Consider the following 17,132-nt stretch of genomic DNA (forward strand, 5'->3'; position numbering starts at 1 on the left):
CTTTTTTCTAAAGAGCCTCGACTCTTAATGTGAAAGACCATAAGAGCTTTGAAAATAAATAAGTCAGTTGATATAACTTCTGGGGTTTTTACCTAGTGTTTTCAGTAGGTATGCAGCAGAGTCTTTCTTCTCAAAAAAAGTAATTGTTACAGTTATTTTTTGTTCAAAGTTTTTTTTTCCATGGCAGTGTAAAGCAAGAAGAGAGCTTTCTAAATAACAACACGGTAGTTTTTGTGGTCCAGTTATTTTAAATTTTATACTGTATTAAGAAATGAGGAAAATAAGTATCTATTACATGTTTTTTTCAGCTTCAGTGCAAGAGTCCTGAGAGTCTTTTCTTCAGGGATATTGTACAATGTACAGATAAATTAGCAGTTTTAAGTTGATGGCCCTGGTTCTCTTTGTTCCACTTACTGCCAGCTCCAAAGATATAGACCACACTGGGCCTTTGTAATGTTGACTCACTAACTTCTTTAAAATTCTTGATTTCTCAGTTCCTTTCCATTTCCCTTCCCCTTTGCTTTCCCCTTCCCCTTTCTCCCCTTTCTCCTTGCCCTTCTCTCCTCTGCTCAACAGTACTTTGGCAGCTACCATGGCAAACACTGCTTTACAAAATTTAAGTACTAATCCCCAGTTTGTTTCTAGCACATACACATCACTTTTTACTATTTAAACAATGTTACTATCTACTGACTATTCTCCCATTTTCCAAAGAAATTTTCGCTAGCATATTCTAAGTTGTGGAACAGTTTTGATTCTCTCTTGGCCCTCCATTTGATGTTTTGTTTAGAATTCTGAAATCTTAGTCCATCCAAGTCCATCAACTGCCGGGATCTGGTAATACCTTTCTAGATGAATTCTTGTTTCTAACCTAGCAGTCCTTCCTGTGATTTGTAACATATGTGGAGTTACTTAAATTCCTTTTCCTTAGGGCCTTAAAGCATTTTAATGTGTATTCATTTTTCTCTCCCTTTTACTTCCCTCCCACCCATCCTCCCAAAAAACATTTCAGGAGTACTTACATGCCTCTGTTTGTTCTTTTTTATTCTTCAGTATGATACTATTGATATTGTGCTACAGTATGTCATTTGGCTTTGTGGCTTTAATCTTTTCTCAGTTTTGGATGAACTTGTAGCAGCTTCGCTTTTTTCATCACATAGCTGTTTTTTAGCTTAGCCTCTATAATAAAAGATGGAAAGCAACTAGCCAGTTTCAAAGGTGCTGTCCATGTTAGTTTGCATTGAAATTGTGAATATGTGCCCTGGTTCTGATGAGTTACGATGGGAAATGCTCCTGTGTGTCAGGTTTGTCAGAGAGATTCTAGTAAAATTGTTCAGTGTGAGCTAGAGTGCCTCAAGGAATTGGTTGTCAAAGCAAACTTGAATACAGTTCCTCCACGGAGGAATGAAAGCTGTTGTCCTAAGCTGTTGTGAGTCCAAGTGTCTTGAAGAGGCATTTCCTGAGTAATTCTTTGTCACTAATGATCCTCTAACATACTTATTAGTTGTGGTTTCTCACATTAGTTGAATGCATCACTTTTGAAGGCAGCATTGAATTAACTTTAAAAGAAAATTATAATTGTGTTGCAGGTGTTAACAGTTTATGTATCAATCTGAAATACTGTAACTTTTAATTTTAAGTAAGAAAATTTGCAGTAGCATTCTTCTAGGAGACACAGGTAAAGTTGTTAGGGATCTCAGTCAGCTTTATTCACATTTTGCCTGTGATCATAGTTACATTGGTACACATATTTTCTTAATAATTTGATAAAATATTTGAAATAAGGATGAAGGGTGGCTTTTTTCCAGTTCTGGCTGACAATATTCCACAGCAACTTAAATCATTACTAAGGAAAGAACAGTCAATATTTAGTAATGGCATATTGTAGGTTATAGAGGGAAAATAATCGTGCTTGTATGAATAAAAGATACTTATTCTGGATTTCAGAGACTCAGAAAACTGTGGGTTGAAGAAGTCAAAGTATATCTTTCCAAAAGTGTCTGAAAAGCAGATGGCAGGATTTACTCTTCTGAAATTGCAAATATTTGCACATTATACATGCATTCAGTTTAAGATTAAGAGCTGAAATGCGCCTGTTTCTCATTTTTTGGGGGGCTGAGAGCAGTTTACCCTGCTCCCAGTGCACAGATGGAATCCCTGGTCCCTGTGTGAGTAAACTGTGGTTTTATCTGTAGAAAGTTATATCATTATCTTTGTTTCAATACAGCTTATATTAATGACAGAAATTAAGGCTGACACCTTGGCCATAATGGTGGTTCTAAAGTAAAATATTTTGGGTGAACTTTTTAGTCTTAATTTTACCTGTAGGCATTAAAACCCTTCCTTCTTTATTTGGATACATGTTTTTGCCCTAAAATCTGGAATTGAAAACCTTTAAATATTGTCAGGTTGCTTCTCAGTGTAATGTAACCACAATATGTTAATCTGTTGTACTCTACATTTGTGAATTACATATCTTGTAATGCTACAGCTTAAATGAAGTGTAGCTCTTCTGTTTTATATAGAATATAAAATAGTTACGGTAGAATGTTATATAAGGGTGAGAGTTGAGTGGTACTTCAGAAGTAATGTGATTTTAATAACATTAGTCTGTGCTTTGTATAGGCACAAGAGTTATGTCTTACAGAGTATAAATACTTTAGTTCTGCCAAAATTAAATTTGAAAACGAAATCCTAGCACCTGGGCAAAACTACTTGCATTTCAACTGCTGAAAATCTGCCATTCTTACTAGCTTCATATGACTGCCTTATTACTCTACATACACATTATGTACTTAAAATGCATTGATTCAAAAAGGTAAAAAACGTATGTACCAAGGTATGTACCTTGGTGCAGCAAGATCTTTGTTTTATGCAAAGATTAAAAAAATAACCTGTTGAAATACAATGATAATATGAAAGTTCCCAAGGTCTTCTGTCATGGGTAAATTTGTCATGAAACTAATTAAAGTTATGAAACATGTTTAGATCAAGGGAAAGGTGCAAACTTTCTGAACATTAATGTTATTTGTCTGGCAGATACTTTAAATTTAATTATGATATGTAGCATTACTAGAGATGAATTTTATGCATAAGCTAGCATTTTACTTGCAGGCATAAGAACTGAAGAACTCCACTGAACAGAAGGAATAAATAAAATATTTTTTGAGTGTTCTGTTGATGGATGAGAATGTTGATTTATGCTAAGCTCTGCTGTTGAATCATCTCTTAGATCTGTGTTGTTTCTGACACAGTTCTTACACTGCTCATTCATTATTTGAGTAGTTCTTAAAAAAGTATTCCACACTTTTTTTTTTTTTTTTGCCTTCCTACTTTTTAAGGGGTCTAAACTGAGACCATTGTTGGTTTAGTGTGGCTTTGATTCCACAACTGTTACAAAAATCTTATTTTAACATACAAATTAAAATCATATCCCAAAAGAAGATATCTTCAGTTAAACAGAAGCGTAAAAAATTACCTACCTACATCTAGGTGAGGCACTCACAAAGTCTAGCAAAAAATCTTAGATTCTAAAAGCTGTCCAAGAGTTAGGTTAACTATTGTGTTGTCTAGTAATCTAGGAACCTTCAACACAAAACAGGGCAAAAAAGAGCTTCCCAGAGCGACTTTGGTTGTGCTAGAATGCAACTGACCACAGTTCCATGAACAAATATGCAAAGAAAAGTTGCTATACGCAGAAGTAGAGATTTAACAATGTTTTAGCACAGGACCTTCATTTAAGGAGTTAAAAAGAGAAAAAAAATATTCTAGAAAGCTCATTCTGTGTATGGCAGTTAATCCGAAGGTTCTTGAATGACAAAGCTAGTATAGCCTCTGATTTTAGTTTATTTAACCAATGAGAAGTTGGAGTTGGCCTTTTCTACTGATTGTGAGTTAATAGGGAAGCAGTGCAGGGCCATGTAATTGAAGATGAGCAGCTTAAGTTTGATGTGAAAAAAAAAAATGAGGAAGCCAGTGGAAAACTGGAACATTTTAGCCTGGATAGTGTTTGTAAGGATTCTGAGTATCTGTAGAGCAAAACTGCATTTGTTAAAATTACAGTGGTGTTGCAAAACAATCAAAGGGCAGAATGGAAAAGAGAGTAGGCAAAATTTTTCAGCAAATTTGAAAAGGAGGAAGGATTTTCCTTGTGTGTCTTTGTTGTATTCATAGTTTACTGGTGGATTAACTTAGTCTCTCTGACTTTACACCAAAATTGTGTAAAAGTCCTCCCTCTCAGAATGAATGAGTTAAATTTGTATTTCCTTAAAAATTCTAAGCAGTATGCTACTGCCTCTCAAGCCTGAAATTTTGCTGTTGCATTATACCCAAAGTAATATCACAGCAGTTTTGTCCACTGGCTGCCAGACTTTATGGTGCCAGGGAGACCTCACTATCTTCTGGCATGTGTTTAGAGTCCATTGAGAGCTAATGTTAGGAAAGAGAAGAGAGAAAACTAAGAGGTTTTGCTATGTAGGTAACTTGTAAGCAGGACCTTACTTTACTGCTAAGATAGCAAATAATGGAGCACAGAGCATCTAAATGTATAGGGGATGAACCTGGAAGACTTAGAATCAGCCTGTGAGATTACATAAATAAGTTCAAGATACAGGTGGTGTTTAAGTTAACAAGTGACACAATGAGATTTCTAGTTTGGGTGATAGGAGACAATTCTAGATGAAGCAGTTTGATTTGCAAAGGTGGTAATTGAATTTGAAGGGTAAGACGTGAAAGGCAAAGAAAGAAAACCACTGACAAAATTTGGAGGAATCTGTGTGGAAAACAGAGCACAGAATTAGGAGAATCTTACTTAAATGCTGAAGGGGTGATTTTATAAGAACTGGATATCATGGAAGTAAAAGATAACATTTCATGATGAAGTAAGCAGTGTTTTTAGAGTGGGAAGGGTCGAGGAGGTTGAAGAAGATAGAATATAGATTCTGCTCTGCATTTAAGAAGTTATTAGAAATTTTTGGCAAGAGCATTTTTTATTGTTAAAGACAGTTTTTTTAAAGGATGAAATTAACAGAGGGGACCTTCAGGGAACAGTTGTAAATAGTGCATTCATTGAGATTGGCAATGAAAAGATGAGATGTACCATGATAGAACTACATGCAGTATCCTTTTATTTGTTTATACCTTGCAATATACAAATCTATTATAAAAAAAAAAGGCTATATAGGCTAATAAAAAATATTATAAGCTAATAATGTTGCTCTGTTAATTTTCAGAGCTGATTTGTTTGGTTTCATAACATAATCTGTATTCAAATGAAAGAATGTGCATAAGATTACCTAATAGTTATTTCATATGTAGCTAATAACAAGATTTCAACGTGTATGTAGAGAGTTACCACATGGAGTTTTGGTAAATTGTAATTTAAATAATTTTGAACTTTCCCCTATAGCAGAGAAAAGCTAATTGCTTTAAAAAATATTAATCAGATGTAGGCATGTGCAGCAGGTTTACATCATTGTTTCTAAATTATGTAAAAGGGAAAGTAAGAATTCAGTAGTTCCGTCTGAAAGGTACATTTTAAATGCCCTTAAGTATCTTGGTTTTCTATGCAACTCTCAATAGCAATTCTCTAGTAGTTAAGGTGGGAAATTGATGGTTTTTTAATGTAAGGTATTTTCAAAATTGCTTGGAAAAATAATAGCATTAGCAAAGGAATATCTGCCAAGAATCAATGTTAAATATCCAGTATTTCCTGGTTATGTTTTGCATATTTATTTGTTGTGGTATGTACCCATTGTTCTAACATTGTTTTTAAGGCTCTATATGTAAAATTTTTGTGCAGTAATACTAAACTTGATGGAGGAATCTTGCTTGCCGAAAGATAATTTGACAAATATGTTTTTGCAGGTACCTTTTGATATATAATCCTATCGAACAAGAGCGATTTTCAGTGGTTTCAGTCAATGTGAATACACCTAGAGTGAAATTATTATCACCTTTGGGAAAACCTGTTACTGTCCAGATTAGTGCTGTTTGGGATGGAGCAACTGCAGTGTCACATGAAGCATATCAGGTATGCTACTTAAAGTAAAAAACACTGAAGTGTTTAAGAGGTACTGAAGTTTCAAAGGTGAAGAAAACAGAAAGCATACTTCAAATACTGGCAGTTCTGTCTTTTGGAAATAATGCCATTAATTCAGACATTTTAAGAAAACAAGCATATATTTAGCATTAATGATTCCTCATCTTAGAAGTTATTAAAGTTAAAAGATGTGATATTGTGTATTACATCTAAAGGGTCAGTTTCAGCTGCATGACCAGAAAATACTGGATGTGTGTCTTTTGCCACAACTTGCTAAAGCTGCTTTTCCATCAAGTGATAATGTATACATGTAGTCATACAGTTTTTATGTGCTCAAGCACTCCATCTGGGAGGTTTTGTAACTGGCTTAAGCAGTTAGATTGTGATTTCTAAATTTTTTTGTCGTCCACATATAGAGGCTGAATAGTAATCTCCCTTACTCTTGTATTCAAGCTAGACAGTAGACCTTTGAGTCCACCTCAGCAAAAGCTGTTCATATGACCAAAGCAAACAAGGAATTAATTCACTCCTTGAAATGCTCAGCCATCTCCAGGAGAGAAGAGCTCCATCAATTGTAACAGTTCCTGGGGAAGATAAACAGCATTACTCTGAATGTCTCTAATTCATTCTTCTTGCCCCGTTTTTGTTGCTAAGCACAGCACTATAGGGTGTGCAGTATCCATGTGGTTCTTTGGGATCAGCTACCCTGGCTGTGTCTCCTCCCAGTTTCTTGACCATCTACAGCCTGCTCACTGGTGGGATAGTGTGAGAAGCATAAAAGACCCTCCTGAAGAAGTATAACTATCCCAGACAAAACCAGTACAACCATTAACTCTGTTAGTTGCCTGAAGAAGAAGAAGTGAAATTACATATCTGTACCTCAGATTCTAAGCTTTGATGATCTACCTTGTATATTACTCTTCTCTGCAGATTACTTTATAGCTCCTAAGTAACCAGACTAAAAATAAGTTGCCTTATGTTTTGCAATTTAAATTTGTGGGCTTTTAAATTTAAAAATTTTAAATTTAAATTTTTAAATACTCTGTGTGCACTTGATAACACTACACACCCATCTTCAATGCACAGCAAATACTCTTTTTTTTACAAGATTCAAAATCATTATTGCATTAATATAACAGTGATCTTTATACTAGACAAAATAGTGACACAGACATTACTGTTTGCTAACTCTTCTAAACATGCTTCAGCTGTGAATTCTGGAATATTGTTTTTAATTTTGTATTCATTTATGGAATATGGGGAGAGATTCAGCCATCCTAAAATTAGTGAAGAAAAAGGAGTTACTCTGAGCATGAATTTCAATATTTTGATGTTTTTAATAATTATTTCTTCTTTGCTCCTAACAGATGTCTTTCGTGGCACATCTACCACCTCTTGGGCTTGGAGTTTACCAGCTTTTGGAGGTTCAGAATTCAGAAGCAGTGTTAGCAGACTATAATATCTACATGAGAAACAGTAGGCAGGAGAAGCCAGACAAACTTTTCAAGATAAAAGAGATGCAGAATTCTATGGATAGTATAATCTTGGAAAATTCTTACATGAAACTGTGGTTTTCTGGAATGTCTGGATTACTGGAGGTGTGTGGCATTATATTTTGAAACAGTGTTTTACTTTTTTAAGAACTTCTGTTCTTGTTTGTGGAAGCCTAACTGTGTCTGCTATTTCATACGTGTTCCTCTGTTTTTAGAAAATAAATACCAAAGAAGATGGTAAAAATCATCAAATGAAGGTGGAATTTGCTTGGTATGGAACTACAAATAACCGGGATAAAAGTGGAGCTTATCTCTTCTTACCAGATGGAGATGCCAAGGTAAATCTTCCATTTGCAGAGAGATTCTAATCTTGAAATAACTTGAAGCATTCTGCAAATGCATATTGGAAGAGCTAATTCTCCCCATCACTGAAGTACAGCTATGTGGCTAGAAACAGTGACACCAGTTATTGAATTGGGCAGTTCTCTCCTGGGCAGAGAGTGGCAGCTTCTAGGGAGCGGCAGCTCCGACTCGCCCTGGGCGGAGGCAAAGGGACGGGGCGCGGTAGTTTGCACAGGCAGGGCACGGAGCAGGGCACGGGCCCCCTCTTTTACAAAATTTTACAGTGGCTATTCATTTTAACTGTTTAGGAAGTGGAGTCTTGAGACTACCACTGGATATGAGACGGACATCTTTTTATTCCTAATTTAAGGTCTTCATAATCATAGAATCCTTCATGCTGGAAGGGCATTTAGACCATGTTCCCACTCAAAGCAGAATAAATACTGAATGCAAACCTAGTCTTGTTCCAGTCAGTTTTGCAAATAGTCCTGGCATTTTTTGTTCCTTCCACTTAGAAAGCAGTTTGTGTCTGAGTAGTACAAGGGCTATTTCTGCATCTTAGTCACATTTTCACAAGTAAAGTATCTTCATATTTCAGATCCAGGACCAGGATCATTTCACAGACCTCTGTGCATCTCACCAAGGATCTTTGCAATGCTACTAGAATAATAGCACATTCAATGCATTAGGATATTCTCCTGCTTAGAAGCCTGATTTATTTTAATGTTTTCTGTGTGCCAAACCTGGTCAATTATCTATTTTATAGGTTTTGAAGTCAGGATATCTCCAGAGGACTATGAAGAAATCACTTTCTAGGATTAGTGCTTTTCTAGGCACTAAATATGAATTAGGAGTCTTTTCTATTCTCACAATGCTGTATTTTTTCTTCATTTTTCCTGTCTGCCCTAAAATCAGGAAGCAACAGGAATCCTTGAGAACTTGAGTATACATCGTATCTGCACTCTTTATATCAGAAACTGCTTGTCTAGTCCCCAAAACCACATGATAGTGTTTGCCTTTAACTCTCCTTCATTTGTACCTTTTTCTCACACTGTGTATGAATTAGAGGCTTGCAAGCTGGTTTTGATACATTTATCTGAATGCATGTGCTGGTAAATCATGAATTATTATTTTTTTAAAATATTCATTAGTTTCAGACAGTATCTGCAAAATGATACCTAATTCTTTTTCTTTCCTGTCACTTCATCTTTCCACATAGCTTAGAACAGAAGTATGGTTGCTTTTATCTTTGTCTTGGAAGCTTACCTGGCTACATGTGCAACTTGGAGGTTCTGGTCTGTTTACTTAGTTTTTGTGGCAATATCCCAGAATCTGAGAGCTGTGAAGTGCATCTGATTTCAGCTTTCTACTTGTACAGGAACCACGTATTTTGATAGTTGTAGTCATGTATAAACACCATCATGTTTTATACTAACAAGCTCAACAAAAGTTCTTCAGTTCTTCCTAGTACTCTTTTATATGTTCTGTCTACATTTACTGATCTTGGCAGTTTTTCATGGTAATAAGGGAACCCAAAAGCCAACTCAAATTCTAACTTAAGGTCTGGTCTTTGAATTTAGTTTTATCTCAGAATCTTAATCCACCTGTCTTCCTTGGCTTCCTAATGCCATATTCCTGTGTTTCTCAGCCTGCAAATAGATTTTGCATAACATACAACATGTCTGTCTTACTGACAAAATGTGACTCCTTGGAAGTATCTCATAATTGTTTTATGTCAACTGTTGAAAAGTGTGAAAGACTTTCCTCATTTGGGTGTTTGTACTGATGAACTGAATAAAAAATTGCTGTAAGATGATCAGTAGAAAGATCCTTCTTTCCCAAAACGACTCCATCTTACCAAAGTGTAAGCAACTATTGGCTACCAAATGTAGTTAATAGCTGCAGCATTGCCTCTTGGAGCTCTGGCAAAGCTTTTATTAAACAATACTCTGTGTGAAGCTTTAAGAGTAGGTATATGAATAGAAAGACAGGCTTTCAGTCTTTGAAACTCTCGATTTGTTCCTTTATACAATACTACTTGAAATCTTCTCTGTGAATATACAGTTACATGCTCAAAGACAACTGCAAGATATGTACCTGTACTTATTCTTCTCTGACATGTTTTGTCTGTATGTATGTAAGCTTGATTTCTTTTCTTCCTCAAGATACATTTGATCTTTGGTTTCCTTGCTTGAAAAGAAAGAGCATGCTCAGATCCTTCTTAAGACATTGGTATATACAGGAGGAGGCCAACCAGTCTCTAAGAGCATTCTGCTTAGATCCCTCTGAATAACATGTTTTTAAAGTATTTTGTTGATTTTTTTTTGAATGGTGTTTATTTATTGCTGTTGCCCTATAGCAGTAGTTAAATGCTTTACGTTTTTTGCCTTTGTATATGCTTAAAATTCAACCCAACTTTACTTTTTGTACCCTTCAATGTATTTCTATGTAGTGTATACAGTTCAGCTGGGAATCAGCAGGTTTTTTAAAAAGTCACTGTTTGCTTAGCCGAGACTCAAAATTAGCAATTCAAGTACAATTCAGCTAGCCAGAAAGATTATTAGTATGTTGCTGTGTTTTTCTGTAGGCCTTGTATCCATTAAACCTCAAAAAATATCTGAAAGATACGTAATCAGGGTTATCCTGATTTTAACCAAAGAAATAATGGGGCTCTGAAGGGAAGTTGCTCAGTTTCAAATCAGGAGTAATTTATTAATTCCCAGGTTTTTTTACTAGACTTAAGATACACAGCATTTAATTTTTTTTAAATTAATATTTAATAATTATTGACACTACATTAATACAAAACTTTCAAAATAATTATTCTCACTGTTTTCTTTCTGTAGCCTTATATTTTTACAGATCCACCTACCATAAGAGTTGTTCATGGAAGGATTTTCTCAGAAATTGTATGTTTTTTCCACCATGTGACACATACTATACGGCTATATAAAGTCCAGGGTAAGAGTTGTGAAAATCTGTCTATCTCAGCACTTATTTTTCATTGCTACAGTCTTGGATCCTACCTGTCTTTTTAATGTTTAAATGCGCTTCTGAACTACTACAGAATTCATTAGACGAAGTCTTTTCTGGGTCCAGTGCACCCCTTTCTGAGCATCATGCTTAGTCATTAAGCTGGCATTCTTAAACTCAACAGTTCTAAGAAATTTTGTAGTATAAATTACTTACAAGGGGATCCTGAACTTTACTGGGTCATCTGGTACTTGCATATTATGGAAATGAAAGAAAATAATTAGGAATAACTTGGAGATTATGTAAAAATGTACTATATTTCATAGCTTCAAACTGATTGATGGAGGTACAACAGTATCTTCTCTATAGTTGCAAAGAATGTTAGTTAATTCTTAGTGGCATTAACAGTGAAGTCTGGTTTACTTCACAACTGTAGGCATGCTTTAGTTACCTGTGAGTTCCTCTTTATGTCCTTTATCTGCTTGGAAGAGCTTGTGACAGCATCAGCTGTGTCTGTTTAGAGGCACCAGCACTGAACACTGGCTTATTGACTCTTAGGACATGACTTCATAGCAGTTTTGCTTGCTTTTCCTTCTGTCAGACTTTCATTTTTTGTTTCTCTACTGTTCAACTACTGATTTCCAAGAAAATAGTAGGAAAACAGTAACTATTAATTCTCTGTACCCTTCCAAACCTGATTATTGAATTGGCCAGTGAAAATAGGGAGAAAATCATGGTGCAATTGTTACTTTTCCTGTAGAAACTTGACTTAAAATGCTTAAATGTATCCTTTTGGAATTGTAGTAGGAAACAGATTTTTTTCAGTTGTTTATCTTTTTTGTATTTACTGGAATTTTTCTGAAATACAGAAACATTGACTTAATATTTTCAGTACTTGAAGGAACTTAAATGTGGGGTTTTTTAGCATTATTTTTAATGTAGGTGTCAGAATTGTCTGCATGGTATTTAAAATCTTATTTATAATATTGACCCACCTCTCCAGCCTGTCCAGGTCCCTCTGGATGGCATCCCTTCCCTCTAGGGTGTCTACCACACCACACAGCTTGGTATCATCAGCAAACTTGCTGAGGATACACTCAATCCCACTGTCCATGTCTCCAAGGATGTTAAACAGCACTGGTCCCAGTACTGACCCTTGAGGGACACCACTCACCACCTGCCTCCATTTGGACATTGAGCCATTGACCACAACTCTCTGGGTGAGGCCATCCAGCCAATTTCTTGTTCACCAAGTGGTCTATCTGTCAAATCCATGCCTTGTCAGTTTGGAGACCAGGATGTCATGTGGGACAGTGTCAAATGCTTTGCACAAATGCAGGTAGATGATGTCAGTTGCTCTGCCACCATCCACTGTCTTTGTAACCTTGTTGTAGAAGGCCACCAGGTTGGTCAGGCACGACTTGCCTTTAGTGAAGCCATATTGGCTGTCACCAATCACCTCTTTATTTTCCATGAGCCTTAGCAGACTTTCCAGGAGGATCTGCTCCATGGCCTTGCCAGGCACAGAGGTGAGACTGACCGGCCTGTAGTTCCCCGGGTCTTCCTTTTTTCCCTTTTTAAAAATAGGGGCTATGTTCCCTTTTTTCCAGTCAGCAGGAACTCCACCAGACCACCATGACCTCTCAAATATGATGGACAGAGGCTTAGCAACTGTATCTGTCAGCTCCGTCAGGACCCCAGGGTGAATCCCTTCAGGTCCCATAGATGTATGCACCTTCAGGTGCGCCTTTATACATTTTCAGGTATGATGGTATGATTCCAGTCCAAGCTGTGTGTCAAACTGTTAAAAAAGGTCAGGTTATTGTTAAAGGTACTTAATTTTCAGTGTGAGGCACTGTAGAAAAAAAATCTCACTGAACATCTGTCTGCATTTTCAGATACTTCTTCTTTTAATAAATAGGCATCTTTTCCCTGCCAACAAAGATTTGTGTCCTGATTTTAATCATGTCAGTGTGCAAGTTTCTTAATTCACTGACCTTAAGGAAGATTCTCCCTGTTTCAGTTAAAACAGCTGACTGCTTTCCTGCTTAGTGGAACACTTGCTGTCAAGGAGCCACTCACTTCATTCTTGTTTGTGCATGGCAATCGCCACATACGAGTCAAGGGGAGAAATGAATGGCTAGGTGCTGCTCCTTCAGTGTGTTAGCTGCTGCTGAAGACAGCACCTAAGAGTTGTGGGCTGTTTTCTGCTGATTTATCGGAACCCACACAGGTTCTTACCATGAGTTGCTTCCGTTCTGCTTCGCTGAAGGTTTCAAACCATCTGCTCAATGACTATTGAATTAGAAGTACTGCTGTAACATATGGTAGATAAGTGAACTGGCTTCAAATATATGGTTTGGTATAAAAGAGAAGGAAAACTAGCAGGGAAAAAATAGATCACTGTGTTCTGGGAACCCAATTATTGTAATATATGTGGCAATAACTTTAAAATTGAGAGATTTTTAATGCATCTTTTTCATGCAGGTTTGGAAGGCCAGTCTCTTGAAGTTTTCAATATTGTGGATATTAGAGGAGAATATAATCGTGAGCTTGCAATGAGAATTTCGTCTGACATAAACAGTCAAAATAGATTCTATAGTGATCTTAATGGGTATCAGGTAATTACTGTCTGTTAACTATAAAAGCCTAGACTCTCAGTTTATGACTGTCTTAATCCTTCTGATTGTAAAGAGCTTGAGTCACATTAATCAACTCTTATATTAAACTCCACTAATCATTTAAAAGAAAAAAGCTTTAAAAATATGTTATAAAATGTTGTTTAGACTAGATGAAGTAGCATTTTATTTCAATTCGTTTATTATATATTCTTTTATATAATTTTAACATAAGAATTGTAATACAGCAAGTTATGACAAGCCACCATGTAGTTGTTTGTACACCTGCACACCTGCTTTCCCTTCTGTTTTTTCTGTTTAATTAAAGCCTTTTGGGTACCACAGCAATAGATGTGCATAGGCTCCAGCGACTCATACGTAGAGAAGAACTACTTGCTGCTGTGGTGGCAATAAGTGATACATTTTTGGAGTGTAATAACTTTTTATGTTAGTAATTCATCTGATGAAATATGGTGTGACTATTTTCTTAGCTTGGACTCTGCAGCACACACAAAAGAATTAAGAATTTCTTCTCCTTATCTTGTCTCCTTGCAAATGGAGTGAAAGCCATGCCCACTAAGTAAGAGATTGCTATTTTTCCAGTTAGTGTATAATACTGAATTTTGCTGGAGACAGTAAAGTGTATACTAAAACATTAAAATGATACTTATTAGTCATGTACCATTCAAGAATTCAACTAGCACTTTAATAAGTTCCCATTATAAAACAGTAATTCCTTTTCTGCTACCCTGAATATATTTACTGCTTGGTCTCTAGAGGAGAAAAAGTTTTCTCTCATTCTGAAACTGTGATTATTCCTTTCTTTGTAGGTTCCCTTGATGAATCTTTCAGGTTTTTTTTAAATATTCTTTGATTTAAAAGTACATTGAAGTTATCATTTCCGAAGTGTTAATTCTAGCCACAAATCTCCAAAAAGCTAAATAATACAGTCAAGTGCTTGCTTTGATGCCAGTTGTGCTTCTAACGCACATGGGATAAAAGTCTGAAAAGGTCTTTGAAGTTTTAAGTGCATAAAAAGAATGTGTTTTATTGAAATTTGTGTTCATACTGCAGATCCAGCCCAGAGTGACGATGAGCAAATTGCCTCTTCAAGCAAATATCTATCCTATGACTACAATGGCTTATATTCAAGATGTTGGTGTTCGTTTGACACTTCATTCAGCTCAGTCTTTAGGTGTTGCAAGCTTGAAAAATGGTAAATATGACAGATAAAAGCCTGTCCTTCATGATTGTCTGAAATAGTTCATTCAGAGATTACCTTAACGAATTAATTAACTAATTAATTAACTTAGCATTTGAAGAAGGGATGTAAGTTTCTCCAACTCTGACAAGTTTCAGAATATGTCCATAAGGGAGGTGGTAGAGGTTCTTCCTACATGAGATTCTGTCATCTAAAGTGGAAGATCTGTCTCAAACCAGAGACAGAGACATAGATTATGAAAAAGACAAAATTAGCAATACATTTTAGAAACAAGTATCTTTCAACCAAGAACTCTAAGATGAAAGAGCAAAACTAGATACATTGTTCTCTTATGCACTGCTATGGTAGCAGAGGGCTTAAGAAGGCTAATGTGATGCTGATTAAGGTTTTGATTTATAGGCTTGCAGTAGGGTAGAAAGCACTAGTCTTAAGGTGTATGCGTTATAGCCTAGCATCCCTGTCAAGGAACACAATAGCAGCTTTTTCAAAGACTAGAATTACAGAAATAAGAATTACCCTGGATGTGAATCAACATCCTTCTCGCAAAAAATCATACATCACAAATTCAATGGAGAACTTTCAAAGAGCTGAGGAATATGTTGACAAGAAAAATCAATTAACATTAACAGTTCCAAAAGGGGTGCAGTCTTGTCACTCACAGCAAAGAAAGCTATGATGAATGGCCTGTAGGGATGAAAACAGAGGTCAGTTGTTTGTTCCATACCTCTACCAGAATGAGGAGGCATTCAAACAAAATAAGGTATATAATTCATAATTTAAAATGTGTAATTCCTTGCTGTAATGTATTTTGCATTTAAATTTACATGGTTTTGAAAAACAGTGGGTGAGGGCATGATCGGCATGTTGAATTCCTGAAAGGGAACAAAACTGAAGCTGAATGTTTTGTGGCTGCTGAAAGTTGTATGCTCAATGACACTTCTTTTGAAGATTGTTCAGGATCTCAAAGAGATCTTAAAAGAAAATTCAAGAACATAACAGTTTACCAAATTATTTCAGTAGCTGTGGATCTGTTTCTGAGACTGTGTGTCTCAAGGCATAGCCCACCATCTGAGATTTATATGAAGAGCTGATAATTTTTCACTTCTCATTCTAGGATTAGAGACAGGTTCCCTACTTTGGAGCAGTTAGTTAATTCTCATTGTGTCAGATTATCTCAGAAGTATGGAGTAGGATTTCTCACTGTGTTGTCACCTGTCTTCAACATCAGCTTCTAAGAGACTTGATCAAAAATTGTAAAAATATTTAATAGAATCATAGAATAGTTTGGATTAGAAGTGACCTTAAAGATCCAACCCCCTGCCATGGTTAGGGACACTTTCCACTATACCAGGTTGCTCAGACTTGAATACTGCCAGGAGGGGGAATCCAGAACTTACCTGTCAACATGTCATGGTGTCTCGCCACTCTCACACAAAAGAATTTCTTCTAATGTCTAATCGAAATCTAACCTCTTCCAGTTGAAAGCCATTACCCCTTGTGCTATCCCTTCCTGCCCTGATAAAAAAATCCCTCCCTAGGTTTCCTGTAGGCCTCCTTCAGGTACTGGAAGGCTGCTGTAAGGTCTTCCCAAAGCCTCCTCCAGGCTGAACAACCCCAACTCTCTCAGCCTGTCTTGAGAGGAGAGATGTTCCAGACATCTGATCATCTTTGTGGCACTCCTCTGGAGTCACCTGAGCAGGTCCATGTCCTTGTGCTGGGGGCTTCCAAATTGGATACAGTACTCCAGGTGGGATCTCACAAGAGTAAAGTAGAGAGGGAGAATGGTGTGCCACAGCTTTAGTCCTACTTTCCATTTCTCTTCCCATTTGTGGGGTTGGATACATTATAATTTTTAATGTTAGATGCTGAACATCCTCCGTCTTTTAAATTCCATCCAGTTATGCTCTAATTTGATACTTAATGGGTTATCCTCCATGCCTCAGGGAAGACCTCCAGATAGATGCAAAGCACCACTGTTATTCACAGGTGGACTTCCCTGCAGTCTGATGCATAGTTAAAGGGGGAACAAGGAACATTTATGTCCTGAAGCCTCATGCAATACACTTAAAACATTTTTAAGACAGAAATTTCCTTAAATCAATATTTTTAGTCTTCCACCTGCTTTTGAAGTTTTTTTTATCTCTGATGTAAGCAGCACTGATAATTTTGTTATTTGCTGTTCACAGTTGCCTTAAGAATAATAAAACTTCATCTTGTCAGCCTTCATTTTCCTAGCTTCCTAAAGACTGTTGGAAATGTGATTAGGCAGTTTTGGATCTAAATCCTCTTAAGTTTTGTTTGGAAAACGTTGATGAAGTGCAGGTTTGTCCTTACTGTGGTTTGAGCATTTTTCAGAGACTTATACCAGTCCACCCATGTGCATACAGTGATCTACAAATACCATCAATCTGAGGCACAATCCTAGCGTTATACTTTAGTTCAAA

The 17,132-nt window shown here is 36.4% G+C and overlaps 1 protein-coding gene across 1 annotated transcript in view; it reads left to right on the forward strand.

Annotated features, from left to right (window-relative positions):
• The window catches only part of MAN2A1 (mannosidase alpha class 2A member 1), a 98,462-nt gene that overhangs the window by 69,689 nt on the left and 11,641 nt on the right, over positions 1-17,132 (forward strand). The window contains exons 13-18 of the mRNA XM_051643003.1: positions 5,866-6,031; positions 7,408-7,638; positions 7,749-7,871; positions 10,722-10,836; positions 13,336-13,469; positions 14,541-14,682. Of these exons, the coding sequence (XP_051498963.1) occupies positions 5,866-6,031; positions 7,408-7,638; positions 7,749-7,871; positions 10,722-10,836; positions 13,336-13,469; positions 14,541-14,682 (911 nt within the window). The remainder of the gene's footprint in view (positions 1-5,865; positions 6,032-7,407; positions 7,639-7,748; positions 7,872-10,721; positions 10,837-13,335; positions 13,470-14,540; positions 14,683-17,132) is intronic.

Source organism: Apus apus, chromosome Z (assembly GCF_020740795.1).
Source record: "Apus apus isolate bApuApu2 chromosome Z, bApuApu2.pri.cur, whole genome shotgun sequence".
NCBI classification, from domain to species: Eukaryota; Metazoa; Chordata; class Aves; order Apodiformes; family Apodidae; genus Apus; species Apus apus.